The sequence below is a fragment of the Strigops habroptila genome, chromosome 21 (genome assembly GCF_004027225.2).
Source record: "Strigops habroptila isolate Jane chromosome 21, bStrHab1.2.pri, whole genome shotgun sequence".
Lineage (NCBI taxonomy): Eukaryota > Metazoa > Chordata > Aves > Psittaciformes > Psittacidae > Strigops > Strigops habroptila.
In genome coordinates this window covers 2,224,456-2,236,617 of record NC_044297.2, presented here as the reverse complement: position 1 = coordinate 2,236,617, position 12,162 = coordinate 2,224,456, and the positions used below count along the sequence as shown (strand labels likewise).

The window sequence follows — 12,162 nt, the reverse complement described above, 5'->3', positions numbered from 1 at the left end:
CACAAACACCTTCCAAGTCCCTACTTTTGTAGAAAAGAAAATAAGATTAATTTAAGCCTGCAGAACAGCTTGGCAGGTTTTCCACAGCAATTGCCTTGATGCTTTTATCTCTTTGAAATAGATGAGCCTCTTGCAAACAAAAGGAACTTTAAGTCACACGAACGTGAATGAACAAGGCTTCAAATAAGAAAGGTCTAATCAGGGTGGAGAAGTTTTCCTCCTCTTCTTTCCCAAAAGCTTCTATTATACAGCTTGCAAGTACTGCTTTAGAAGTGGTTGCTTTTAAGAACTAATCAGAATCAAAGCATATGGAAAGCCACAAGGAAGCTGCCTCATTACTACCTAACGGGATTCCTAACTATTTCTATTCTTCTCTTCTGGTAGAATATTATTCTATTATAACCCCATTGATTTTGGAGCAGCACAAGGGGGAACCAGTTGTGCAACTCTACCTCATGCCATAACAAACAGCCTTTAACAGCTTTTAAGCTTAGAGGTGGCCAAGCAAAAGATGATAAACAGCCAAGGTGGTGTGAAAAGCATTTTGTGTTCTCTTGTAAACACTTTCATGTCCTTTGATAAGCACTGACTGGCATTCTCTGACTTGCCCACTGGCCCAATTCCAGGGCTGCTTGTGCAAGTCAGGACGTTTTTATGCAGTTGGCAATGGTTGTGCTAATTCCAGGATGGGTGTGTTTGGGGCAGGGAAGTGCACTGAGCTGGAAAAAACTCCACACACTAATGATCCTCGAGATGGTGAGAATCAATGACTTCAGTAGCTCTACAGAAGCTGTAATAACCTGTCCTTATCATATAACTAAACAGCAGCTGACCACAGTATCGACAAGCACAGATAAATCAACCATGCCCTGAAAATCACTGCATCCCAGCCTGGTTTGGGTTGAAAGGACCTTAAAGCTCATCCAGTTCCAGCCCCCTGCCATGGGCAGGGACACCTTCCACTAGAGCAGGTTGCTCCAAGCCCCTGTGTCCAACCTGGCCTTGAACACTGCCAGGGATGGGGCAGCCACAGCTTCTCTGGGAAAAGTCTGTGCCAGCGCCTCAGCACCCTCACAGGGAACAACTTCTGCCTCAGAGCTCATCTCAATCTCCCCTCTGGCAGGTTAAAGCCATTCCCCTTGGCCTGTCCCTCCATTCCTTGTCCAAAGCCCCTCTCCAGGTTTCCTGGAGCCCCTTTAGGCACTGGAGCTGCTCTAAGGTCTCCCCTTCAGGAGCCTTCTCTTCTCCAGGCTGCCCCAGCCCAGCTCTCTCAGCCTGGCTCCAGAGCAGAGCTGCTCCAGCCCTTGCAGCATCTCCGTGGCCTCCTCTGGACTTGCTCCAACAACTCTACATCCCTCTTGTGCTGTTGCCCCAGAGCTGGATGCAGGACTGTGGGGGGGGGTCTCACCAGAGTGGTGTAGAGGGGGAGAGTCACCACCCTCCATGTTATATGTACATCACCCTATGTTATTAGAAGTCAAGAGCGACCCAGATAAACCCTGCAAGTGCCTTCTACACATCCAGAAACTCAGCTTTTCTTGGGCAAGACCTTAAATGATCAGATTAAAGAGGAAAACATTAAAAAGAACATCATATGCCCACCTACGATGCCTTCAGATTAGTGCACGTTGAAGTGCATCAGAACATGGAACTGAGAGGAAAAGAGCAACGCTTCTGAAAACAACAGGAATGATTCCCACGGGCATATTATTAGCAAGGCAGCTCTGAATCCCAGACATACTTACAAGGATAAGGAACCTTGAACCACGGAGCTACCAACAGCACTCCCCGCCGTGCGTCTGTGCGAGCATAGAAGCCGTACTTGGAGCTGTCAGGGGGAAAGACGTCTGTCACAGTGAAGATGAAGCAAAGCAACCACGACACCAAAATAGCTAAAATAATCTGTGAAAGAGAAGGAAAAAAAAGAGGCTGTTTACTATCATTGGCAGTATTCATCAACAGCAAACAGCTCCTGCAGAGAATATCTATTACACACATATCCGAGTATGCTCTTAAGTGATATTTAAGTCTGAACAAGCAGTAAATCCTGTCACGGATCCATGAGGTGGTTCCCCCTGGTCCCTAACAAAGGTGCTGTTACAAAAGCTTTAGAATTAGAGCGAGCCTCCTCTCTTTCCTAACAAATGGGAAAGTCTCCAAATGGGCACTTCAACAAACCAGTGAATTAGGCTCAATTTTACCAGAGAAATAAAAAGAAGCCTTTCACATGGGAGAACCATGTATTGCTTTCATAAAACTGGAAGATAATGATCTCACCATCCCTTTTTGGAGGGCTCAGTTTAGGCTTTCGCTGCATGCATAAACATACTTTCTTCTCTACCCCCTTCCCTCCCCTCCATGATCTTCATCACTCCAATGACTCTGCATCAGGGTCAGAGACCAGAATGGGATCTGCAAGACTCCAGCAAGAGACTATTTCCTGTGGCAAACCACAGAATCACAGAGTGTTTTGGGTTGGGATCTTAAAGCTCATCCAGTTCCAAGCCCCTGCCACGGGCAGGGACATCTTCTACTAGAGCAGGTTGCTCCAAGCCCCTGTGGGCAACCTGGCCTTGAACACTGCCAGGGATGGGCATTGATGTTAATGAGACATTTATATAAATCAATATATTAGATATATAGATATAATTGAACCATTCCGTTAACCTTCTCGTAAGTCCATTTAAGCTTTTTTTTCACCTTTATGATCTACTGTATTACTAAGAAAAATCAAAACCCCACCCCAAACACAAGTGAGTTTCTTTTGCCAACTGAAGAACAAGTCCAACTACTTACAGGGAACATCTTGAAGAGCTGCAGCCTGTATGCTGTCCATCCTTTCTTGGATTTGTAAATGGGTAAAGGAAACTTGACATTTCTGGCATATTGAGAAAACAACAACACTAGGAAAATAGTCCTGAGAAAAAAGGAGGAGGAGGGGGGGACAAGAGAGACACATCGTTAGCACTGATGCATTCAAAATCCTTCTCAGCACAAACCTGTTCAGGCTCTTCAGACACCTGAAATTCAGCACAAAGCATCGTAAGACAATGTATTTTAAATAGATTATTATTCCACCAAAGCCAAACCAATGTAATTTGTATTCTAAAGTGCTGGCAAAACTAGGCAGCAGCAAACAGGGAAATGAAAGCAGGAAAATGAAGCAAGTAAAGATCTTCAGAGCAAAGAGCTACGCTGTGCTGCTGGCTTCTTTCGACTCAAACTGTGTGTCCAGGTTTGCTCCTCGTATGAAGCCCAAAGGTTCCTGCTCCAATTGGGAAGAAAGAGGAAAACTGGAGGCCAGCCTACAATAATTTCTACACTTCCAACAGTTGCATAAAACTCCAAAGCACTTGGAAAACCTCCTGTCAAAGGAAATTCTCTTCAATTCTTAATAATCCCCAGTTCTTATTTTGTATACACATCTTTCACTGATCAGCTGTAAATTAAGCAGAATAGAGCCCCAAACCCCAAGATCCCATTCAACTGCAGTTCAGTAACCCAATTTATCACAGCTTTTAGAAGCCTCCAGCGTTATGCACTTCCCCCCCTCATCAAAACTAACCTCCTCTATGTGTTAACAATTAATTCAACTCTACAGCTAAAATAAGTATCCACTGCAATGAAAACTGCAAGCCCAGGGCAGGCTGCTCGATTCTGAAACAGCCAAAACCCAGTTGTGCTATAAAAAGGCCACACAAAGAGTCAAAGTGTCTGAAGCAGCAAAGCTGCTCTGAAATCTGAGATTATGTTTTTATCAGCTGACTTAAAAAGAAAGAAGGAGGTGGATGTTAAACCTCCCTTTTCTGTCTGAGATCAGTTTCAGACTGTAAGAAACAAACCCAGCTTTATTCTCCCTCAAGCTCCAGGAACAAAGAGCTCAGCAGAAGAAGGGTGGCATTTATAGCCCTAACTCGAGTCAAGTGATAAAGGCACCTTTTCCTTGCGTTCAGGGAACATTCTGGCATCTCTCCCAAAGTCCATTATGGAAAGATGGACTTTGTCCACTCCCTGACAGCTTCCTGAGAACTGGTGGGCTTGTATTTTGATTTATTTAGTACAGAGTCGTAAGGAACGTAATAATATTTTATCGTGGAATCATAGGATGGTTTGGGTTGAAGGGACCTTAAAGCTCATCCAGTTCCAATCCCTGACCACAGGCAGGGACACCTTCCACTGGACCAGGTTGCTCAAACAGAGCTGGAAATAATAGTAATTTAAACAATAAATTGCAATATTTTCAATCCTATTATCTTGGCTACACACCAGGAGGGTTCTGTGAAGCATTATCAAATCCCAAAATCCCCAAGCAAACAGTTTTGTTCAGCAGAGATCCAGGCAAAGCCCAACTCAGGAATAACTTCCCTTTTCACACATCATGATATGATGTGGTTTAGGGATGAAATTAGTTCAGCTTGGCACCTGCAAGCACAAGCAAGGCCAGAAAACTGCTTGGGAAATGGAGAGTCATGTCAAACAGCATGTGCAGCTAATAGAGGAGAGCAGCTCTGCCATGGAGATTATTCTGCTACACTAGATAGCAACACAGTATTTTTATCTCAGCAGAACAGTCAAGACAATTTCAAGTGCCACATCTTGTAGAAATCAAGTTACTTTGAGTGGCCCTAGATGGCTATGGAGTTATTTTGAACCATCTAGTGCACATTTGTGTGTGACCGAAGCCAGAATCACTTATTGACTGGGTAATATTTCAGTCCTGTTCCTAAATTGATGTATTTCTTTTCCATCTGAAAAATGTCAACTTTAATTACACGTTTCCATGTCCAATTCACCAAAGGTCTGGTTGATTGATTTAACATTAGGCCCAACTTGCACCGAATTTGTTTGACAGGAAAAGAAAATCTTCCTTTGGGTCAGCTGCTTAAGAGAATAGAGTTACAAAAATATTCATGATGCTAACATCCAAGAGAGAAGAGAATTAAGCAGCCCTTTTAATCATAGGCTGCACTTACAGCATATTTTACATATTCAAAGCACTGTGCAAACAGATTTGTCAGACCAAAACCTGATCTCATCAAGTCGTTCCTTCTGCTTCCAGAGCCAGCACAAAGCTGGTCACTATACATTGAATATAGCAACTGCTTCAGCCAACTTCCTTCTCCCTAGAATGTGGTTTCCCTCCTTATTTGGCTCAAATAGCACCTCACAGGAAGCTTTTGTCTTCTCTTTATCTCTTTCTTCTCAGTTATTCCCTTTCATACCACTAATCTTAATTGTTTAATCGCCCTGACACCTATACCTACAGAAAGCACGTGCATCGTGCCCTAAATTCACTCTAAAAGCCTTTTTGTCTACTAAAGAGAGATCTGTCTTCATAGGCCTCCTGGGCTGATGGCAATCATAGAAATACATGTGCTCTGCCATCATACACACTTCTCTTGGCTATAGATAAGCAAGCCAGAATAAGGACAAATGGGCCGTTACTACTGATGCTATTTGCTGCTGAACAAGAAACATTCACAATAGCAGCATAAAAATAGAAATACAAATTGGTCACTAATCTCTCTGGTGTTTCGCTGAACGGTCTTTTCTCTAGCACTGGATCAGACCCAGCCAAGGGCTCCCAGAACTATTGTTTTATAAAACTCCCTGTCTCACACCGAACTTTCAGCTATTTTCCTTTCCTGCCTCCTCAGGTTGCTGCTGTCCTTATTCCCAAATTGCCAGCTGGCTCTATTCAGACCCACATGGATTCCTCCACACAGTATTTCTCCATGCTGGGATCACTGCAACACTACCTTGGGCAGCTGAACTGTTCCCTGGCATTCCAGAATTCCTGTATGACAACTTACCAACTGGGACCCCCTGGCCTAAGCCAAGAACCCCCAGGAGTACTTACAACATAGCGATACCCCAGTGTTTGCCTGCTCTTTCTCCAGCAGCTTGGAAACCAGAGAGGCCGATGAGAGCCACGGTGGGTGTGATGGTCAGAGGTCCAATGTATCGCAACAGGGCACCGGGAAGGCCGAGCAAACCGATCACCACTTCTATCAAGGAGGACATGATAATAGCACCTTGGATCTGAACACACAAGAAGGGGAAAGAGACGGTTCAGTCCCATCTTACAAGCAAACCCCAAGCATCTCTTTTTTTTTCTGCTCTGGATTACAAACTGCAGTTAAAAGAATTCAGTGACACAGAAGAACTCAGCCAATTCTTTTCGTCATAAAACAGCTCATTATGTTTAAGTGACTTATTGCTTAAGCATAACACTTATGGTTTTCTCCACAAAACTATTACACAACAGACCAGTGGGCCAGTCTGGTAGTTGTGTGGATAGCACATCACACTGTCAGACAGGAGACCTGGGTTCCAGGCTAACCTTTAAGCTCTCAGATCGAACCGGCAAGGGTTGCTGGCGCCACGGAGGTGATGCTCCTAGCTCCTAGGGGCAGAGTGTATGCTGCATTGTTCACAAGTGCTCCTTAGAAGCTGGGATAGAGCAGCGTTGTGGTCTCAGGAGACTGTCAGCCCTCTTGGCTGCAGGGCTCTTGGCAGGATGTAGCTATGGTTTGAACATGGGGAAGAGAGAGGGGTTGTTTTTAATTAAGAAAAAGGTTTGCAGCCCAAAGCAACGGGATGGGAGATAAATTCCATGACACACGCCTTAATTTGGACTACTCTATCTACCACTCTAGTGTGATGCCTGGGCACAACCCTCATCCTGGGCTCTGCAGAGCATGACGAAGTTCAGACTGCAGTGCTGCGAGTGGAGAAGGAGTTGGATCTATTTCAGCAAGTCTCTTGGGAGAATCAACATCTTATCAGGATAGTCTCCAACTTAAAGACACTTAGGGAGGAACCAGATTTGCTAGCTGCATATTTACCTTCCATGGGACAGCCTACTGAGCAGTGACAGCAGGCAAGTGGTCTGGTAGCAGCTGAACGGCTGCCAGTGAGCACAAACTGCAAAGTGCTACAAGAAGAGAATTCATCTCCCTTGTGCATTTGTCTGAGCATCTTTTGGAATGTGGTAACTAGCTCCTTGTATTTGCTGTCCAGCAAAGAACAAGTTGAAAAGATGAAGGCTTCCAGGAAATGAGTAAAGGGATATATTCAAATGAAAATCACAGTGAAAGAAGAAATCACCAACTTAAAGATGAGAACACGCAGATGGTTAGGTGAGAACTTAACTGGAATTGGACAGATCAACAGCTAAAGGCTACTCCTACATTACCTCTCGTATTCTGGGATACCAGATGTGCTCAGTGTGAAGCAGTTCTGTTGTTCCGTTTGTAACTGTTATATCTTACAAAAAGAAGAAAAGAAAACACAGGGATTTATTCCTCGGCCACTCTGCCATCACGTAATACAAAATAAATCTCTCCTTAAGCTGTGCTTGACAAGTGAGCCTTGATTTACACAGGATAAAAGTTCTGCAATGCTACAAATCAAGCAGGAACGTGCTGACATTCCCCAAGAGCTAACCACTAATTTTATGCACTGTACCAAAGAGGGAAGAAAAATCCTAACTTTCCCAAAGAAAGGGCAATTAGGGATTCCTTTCCCACTCCACTCCACAGATGAATGGAGAATTACTCAACTGCACACTAGGAATCAAGTACTCCAACGTCTGTTGTTCACCAGTTCAGGTCACTCACTGACTGATGAAGTGACCCGTGGTAACAACCCCATCTGACACCTTTTGAAGGTTAAAAGGTTCAAGAGCAAGATGCAGCAAAGGCTCTGTTTGAAGAGCTGAAGTAGTGGAACAAATTGCTTTGCCATCAAAGGTTATCAGGCAGCATTTTCTTTCAACAAGGTTTGGATTAGGATGCTGGCACATTTTGGTGCACAGAAATCTCCAACACACTTCCTAAAGCACACTACACTTTGCCTTTACCTCGCAGGCACTGAAAGCCCCAGGCTACTTCCCAGGAGCTAAATCTGACTCCCCAGTGAGAAACTGTGAATGCCCAAAGCTAAGTTTTCAATAGGAAAAACCAGCAGGAAAACTAATTAGATGGCCATAAGTGAATTAAGAGATGTATAAACGTGTAAATAATATAAATATCAATGATTAGAGCATCTAAAGGACCCCTAGGAAGAACTTCAGTTAGAAGCAAGCACCTTCTCTATACTCCTGCCTCACACTGCCCACAGCCTTACTACTGAATAACCATTCCCCATTAAAGTGACACAGCTATTTCCACTTCAGTTTTCTGACCCAAGTTAAAGCAAAAGCCCCTTCCCAACCACTTCAACTGCACATCTGCACTCTAAATACACTCAAAACCTTTCAGGGTGATGACGTTAGCAGAGGAAAAGTTAACATGAACATCCAAATATCGTCAAATCTTGCTCTGCAAAACCTAAAGGTATGAGTTAAATAGGTTAAAACAGTGGTCTTAAGGCAATGCTGAAACTTCCTACTACTCAACTCAAAAGCACGTGACTGGACTCACTATTTCCTAATGCCATAAAGGAACGTTTACAGAATCCTTCTCTACGTTGTTAACAAAAGAACTGTTTCATGCTATTGCTAGATTTTCTCTTGTCAGCATTTTTGGTATTATCCCACCCCACCCCACCCCCCCAGGGCATTTTTAGGAATCTTATTCCACAGCATAAAGTTTTAACATTGTTAAAGGAGAGAATTATTCACATTCCATGCTCATTACTTCCAGTTTCTGTATCAAAAGGTTTGGCAGTCGCGCTATGTGTGATCTGGGTCATTTGCCACTTAAACCTGAACAAGCATAAAAGACAATTACCTGTGTTATTACACTTCCACTTCTCCAGGGAGAGTATTGCTCTAGCAGGTGCTAAGAATGCAAAAGCACTCGCTTGAAACAAGGGTAACCTGGTGGAAAGGGAAAGAAGAGACACTGACATTTCTCGGTGTTACGGTCCTATGTCAGGATATCAATTGCAATTGGAGGGTTACTCATCCTCAAAACCATCCTTTCTTGGGGGTTATTAAAAATGTGATATATAAGAGTTTCTTATTGAAAAGAACAGCCATAGAAATGAGATACTAAGACTTCACACACCTGAGACCTGACAGAAGACACTACATGCATGAAGTTAACGTCTGTAACAGCTTATTACCAGCACGTAGGTACCCGACCCTGACTGGGTTTGACTCAGCAGCACGAGGATACAGATGCACAGTGTGATGTAAGTACCAGCCCCAGTGCTGAACATGCAGCTTTTACCACCCTGCCACATCAGAAAAGCTCTTTAATAGGACAGCATGCAGTCTGCATACTCAATACCTTCCCTCTGCATGACTTGGAGTACAGTCATTTATACATTCATCTTTAAGTGTACGTGTAAATAAGTATTAGGTTGATAAGAGCTGATTAGATGTTCCAGGTGGCTACCACCAATAAACACAAACGCTGCAAGAATTTCAAGATGACATTCTTAGCATTGGTGTTTACACTTCCCAAAAGGTTTAAGATCTAAAGAGTATCTACCAGCACCAACTACGTATTCATTGAATCAGCCATAGCTTGCATAACACCACAAACATCCTGCTGTTACTTAACTGCAGAGAAGATGCACTTTGAACTATTCTATAAATACTGTCATTAATGGGTTGTAATAAGATTCTCTTTAATAGCAGATCTCAAACTCTTAACACATGAAACACTTAATAGCTCCTGAGGCTCTAGTTACTGCTCCGGGTTTATGGCTGGTTTATAGCCGCAATGAAGTGTCTCAATGCCAGTGCAAACACTAGTAAAGGAGAAAGAACTAACTGTAGTAGATTAAACTAAAGATCAGAAAAGGCACAGAGAAGGAAAAAAAAGAACTATGGGGAAAAAAAAATATCCTATACAAGCTTAACACAAAAAAGATCAAACCAGATGTATGTTACTAACAGTAGTTGTAAAGTTCACAGGCAGAAGTTAGTTGAGCTACCACTGGAAAGGAGTTTGAGCAATGTAAGAAGCTGTCCCATCTACCACAAATGTGGAAACCTGCATTAGGAAGTCAAACTTCATAAAATTCAAGAGGAAAATAAAGCTTTCTCTTTAGTGAGGAACCAGTTGGTAGCTACAAGTGAATGATTCACCTTATTTTTCAAGGTTCATTGAGCAAAGCCAGCAAGCTGGTGCCCACGGCAAAATATGCAATACCTGCAACAAGCTGCTACTCCTCTGACCACCTACACAGTCCCCTGTCCCCCCCGCTAATGATTTTGTAAATACACATTGCAAACACATTCTCCAGTGATGAAGTCAGTTGTACTGAGACCTGCGTCCAGATTGTGACGTTTGTAACACATGAAATACCCTGCACACATATTGAATCATGAGATCTTGGCAGCTCTGGCTTAGCTACTCACTCGACCTTTGTATGAGGGTGGTGGGACTCTGGCCCAGAGAAGCTGTGGCTGCCCCATCCCTGGCAGTGTTCAAGGCCAGGTTGGACACAGGGGCTTGGAGCAACCTGCTCTAGTGGAAGGTGTCCCTGCCCGTGGCAGGGGCTTGGAACTGGAGGAGCTTTAAGCTCCCTTCCAACCTCCTTTAAACTTACTACTAAAATGAGGCAACCAAGATCAGGCTCTTTCTGAAGAGGCAGTTGCAGCTTGGAACATGACTTAGGAATTCCATTTCCCATCATTAAGCCAGGCATTCATTGCTAGCTGGGTAAAGGACCACCAAGCTTATGACTGGGATATCACTTTAATTTCTTGTCTATAAATTGTGAAGCTGTTCAATTTTGGCACCAGCCCTTGTGAAGACAGAGCTTTTTATGCAGTTAAAGCCATCTGGAAATGTCTTCATTATCTGAACATGTCACACAGATGTAGGAATGCTTAAGACAATGTCGTGCTGGGCACAGCAACAAACCTGAGATGTTCAGGTATATTCAGGATGTATTTGAGGTATATTAAAGCTGTATGTGATGGTCTCAGTCATAGTAATGACTCTGAATCCTTGCCAGATCTTTTGGCTTATTACATCATCTAATAAATAGCTTGAATTCCTAAAATTAGTATGGGTACCAAACCAACTCCACCTAACAACTGAGCTAAATCCATCTTGAAGGACCTTTAAACCATGGAATTTGACCTTTTGAAACCCTAGTGGCTTTATCTGCTGAAGTACTTTGCAGCTGACAGACTTGCCAATAAATACTTTAAAATCTCATTTAGACAACATCACTGCTAGATCCCATTCCCACCCTTACATAAAACCAGAATCACATGTTAAAAGAGTTATAAAACCATGGAAATTTTCTCCTTAAGTACACATTCACTTATTTTAAGACCCAAACCCAACTGCCTCTTCAGTAGCTGAATAAGGACTTGATAATGCAAGTGGAAGTGACTGAATAAAACCCCCAAGGCAACAAAACCACCGCACCATGGACTGCAGAGGTGGGATTATACAGAAGGAGCAGAGGATTTCGAACTGATATGACCACACTGGTTTCTGCAAGAGCCTCAAATCACTCTGTGGTAAGTAATAAAGAGTACAAGATTAGTTAGAGGGGGGGAAAAACAACCAAAATGTGACAAACTTCAGTTCTGTGAGGAAATACAAGTCTCAGGAAGCATAAAAACTAAGCTTTTTCTGCTAAATTTGAGGCAGAAGAAGAAAACTGGTAGAAGTCCAGGCAAACAAAGCACCTTTGAGTTCATCTCCACCCACAGCTCTGCACTTTTAAACCGCATGAGTTTAACCTTCCGTAAATCCAGGGAGGAGACGCTCGGAGCTGAACAATGAAAGTCCTTATCTTCCAGTTCCTGCCTAGGTCAACAAGCCCTTGCTTCCCTACATACAGCACAAAGAGATGGGGGGGGAAAAGAATACATCACTCCCATTAAAAGAGAGGTTCAAACCACCAAAGGGCACGACTGTGCTCTTCTGCCTCCCTTCAGAGGAGGTACTTGAACATTTACTGTTATAACTAAGGCAAGCTGCCCTATGAGCACAGAGAACCAAGCAGGCAGAAAATATGATGATTAACTGCAGGTAGTCTTGACTAAAAAGACACTGGGAAGGGAAAATCTTCTCTTTTGACTATTTTCATGCTGCTGTTTTGTCGTCAGAATAAACTTTTCATATGAAACAGCAGTGATTTTATTACTTGCATAAGAAATAACAAAAAACAAATAAAGGGAAGGGGTTTTTCAAAGGGGAAAAAGGACAGAAAAGTTAAATAAAGTGAACTAAAAGAGCA

At 43.1% G+C, this 12,162-nt stretch overlaps 1 protein-coding gene across 5 annotated transcripts in view; it reads right to left on the bottom strand.

Annotated features, from left to right (window-relative positions):
* SLC23A2 (solute carrier family 23 member 2) overlaps nucleotides 1-12,162 on the bottom strand; it is a 59,770-nt gene that overhangs the window by 13,361 nt on the left and 34,247 nt on the right. For all 5 annotated transcript variants that reach the window (XM_030509925.1, XM_030509924.1, XM_030509927.1 and 2 more), the window contains exons 6-10: nucleotides 8,736-8,824; nucleotides 7,199-7,269; nucleotides 5,861-6,042; nucleotides 2,797-2,917; nucleotides 1,746-1,902 (exon numbers count right to left, since the gene is read on the bottom strand). In XM_030509925.1, coding sequence (XP_030365785.1) covers nucleotides 1,746-1,902; nucleotides 2,797-2,917; nucleotides 5,861-6,042; nucleotides 7,199-7,269; nucleotides 8,736-8,824 — 620 coding nt within the window. The remainder of the gene's footprint in view (nucleotides 1-1,745; nucleotides 1,903-2,796; nucleotides 2,918-5,860; nucleotides 6,043-7,198; nucleotides 7,270-8,735; nucleotides 8,825-12,162) is intronic.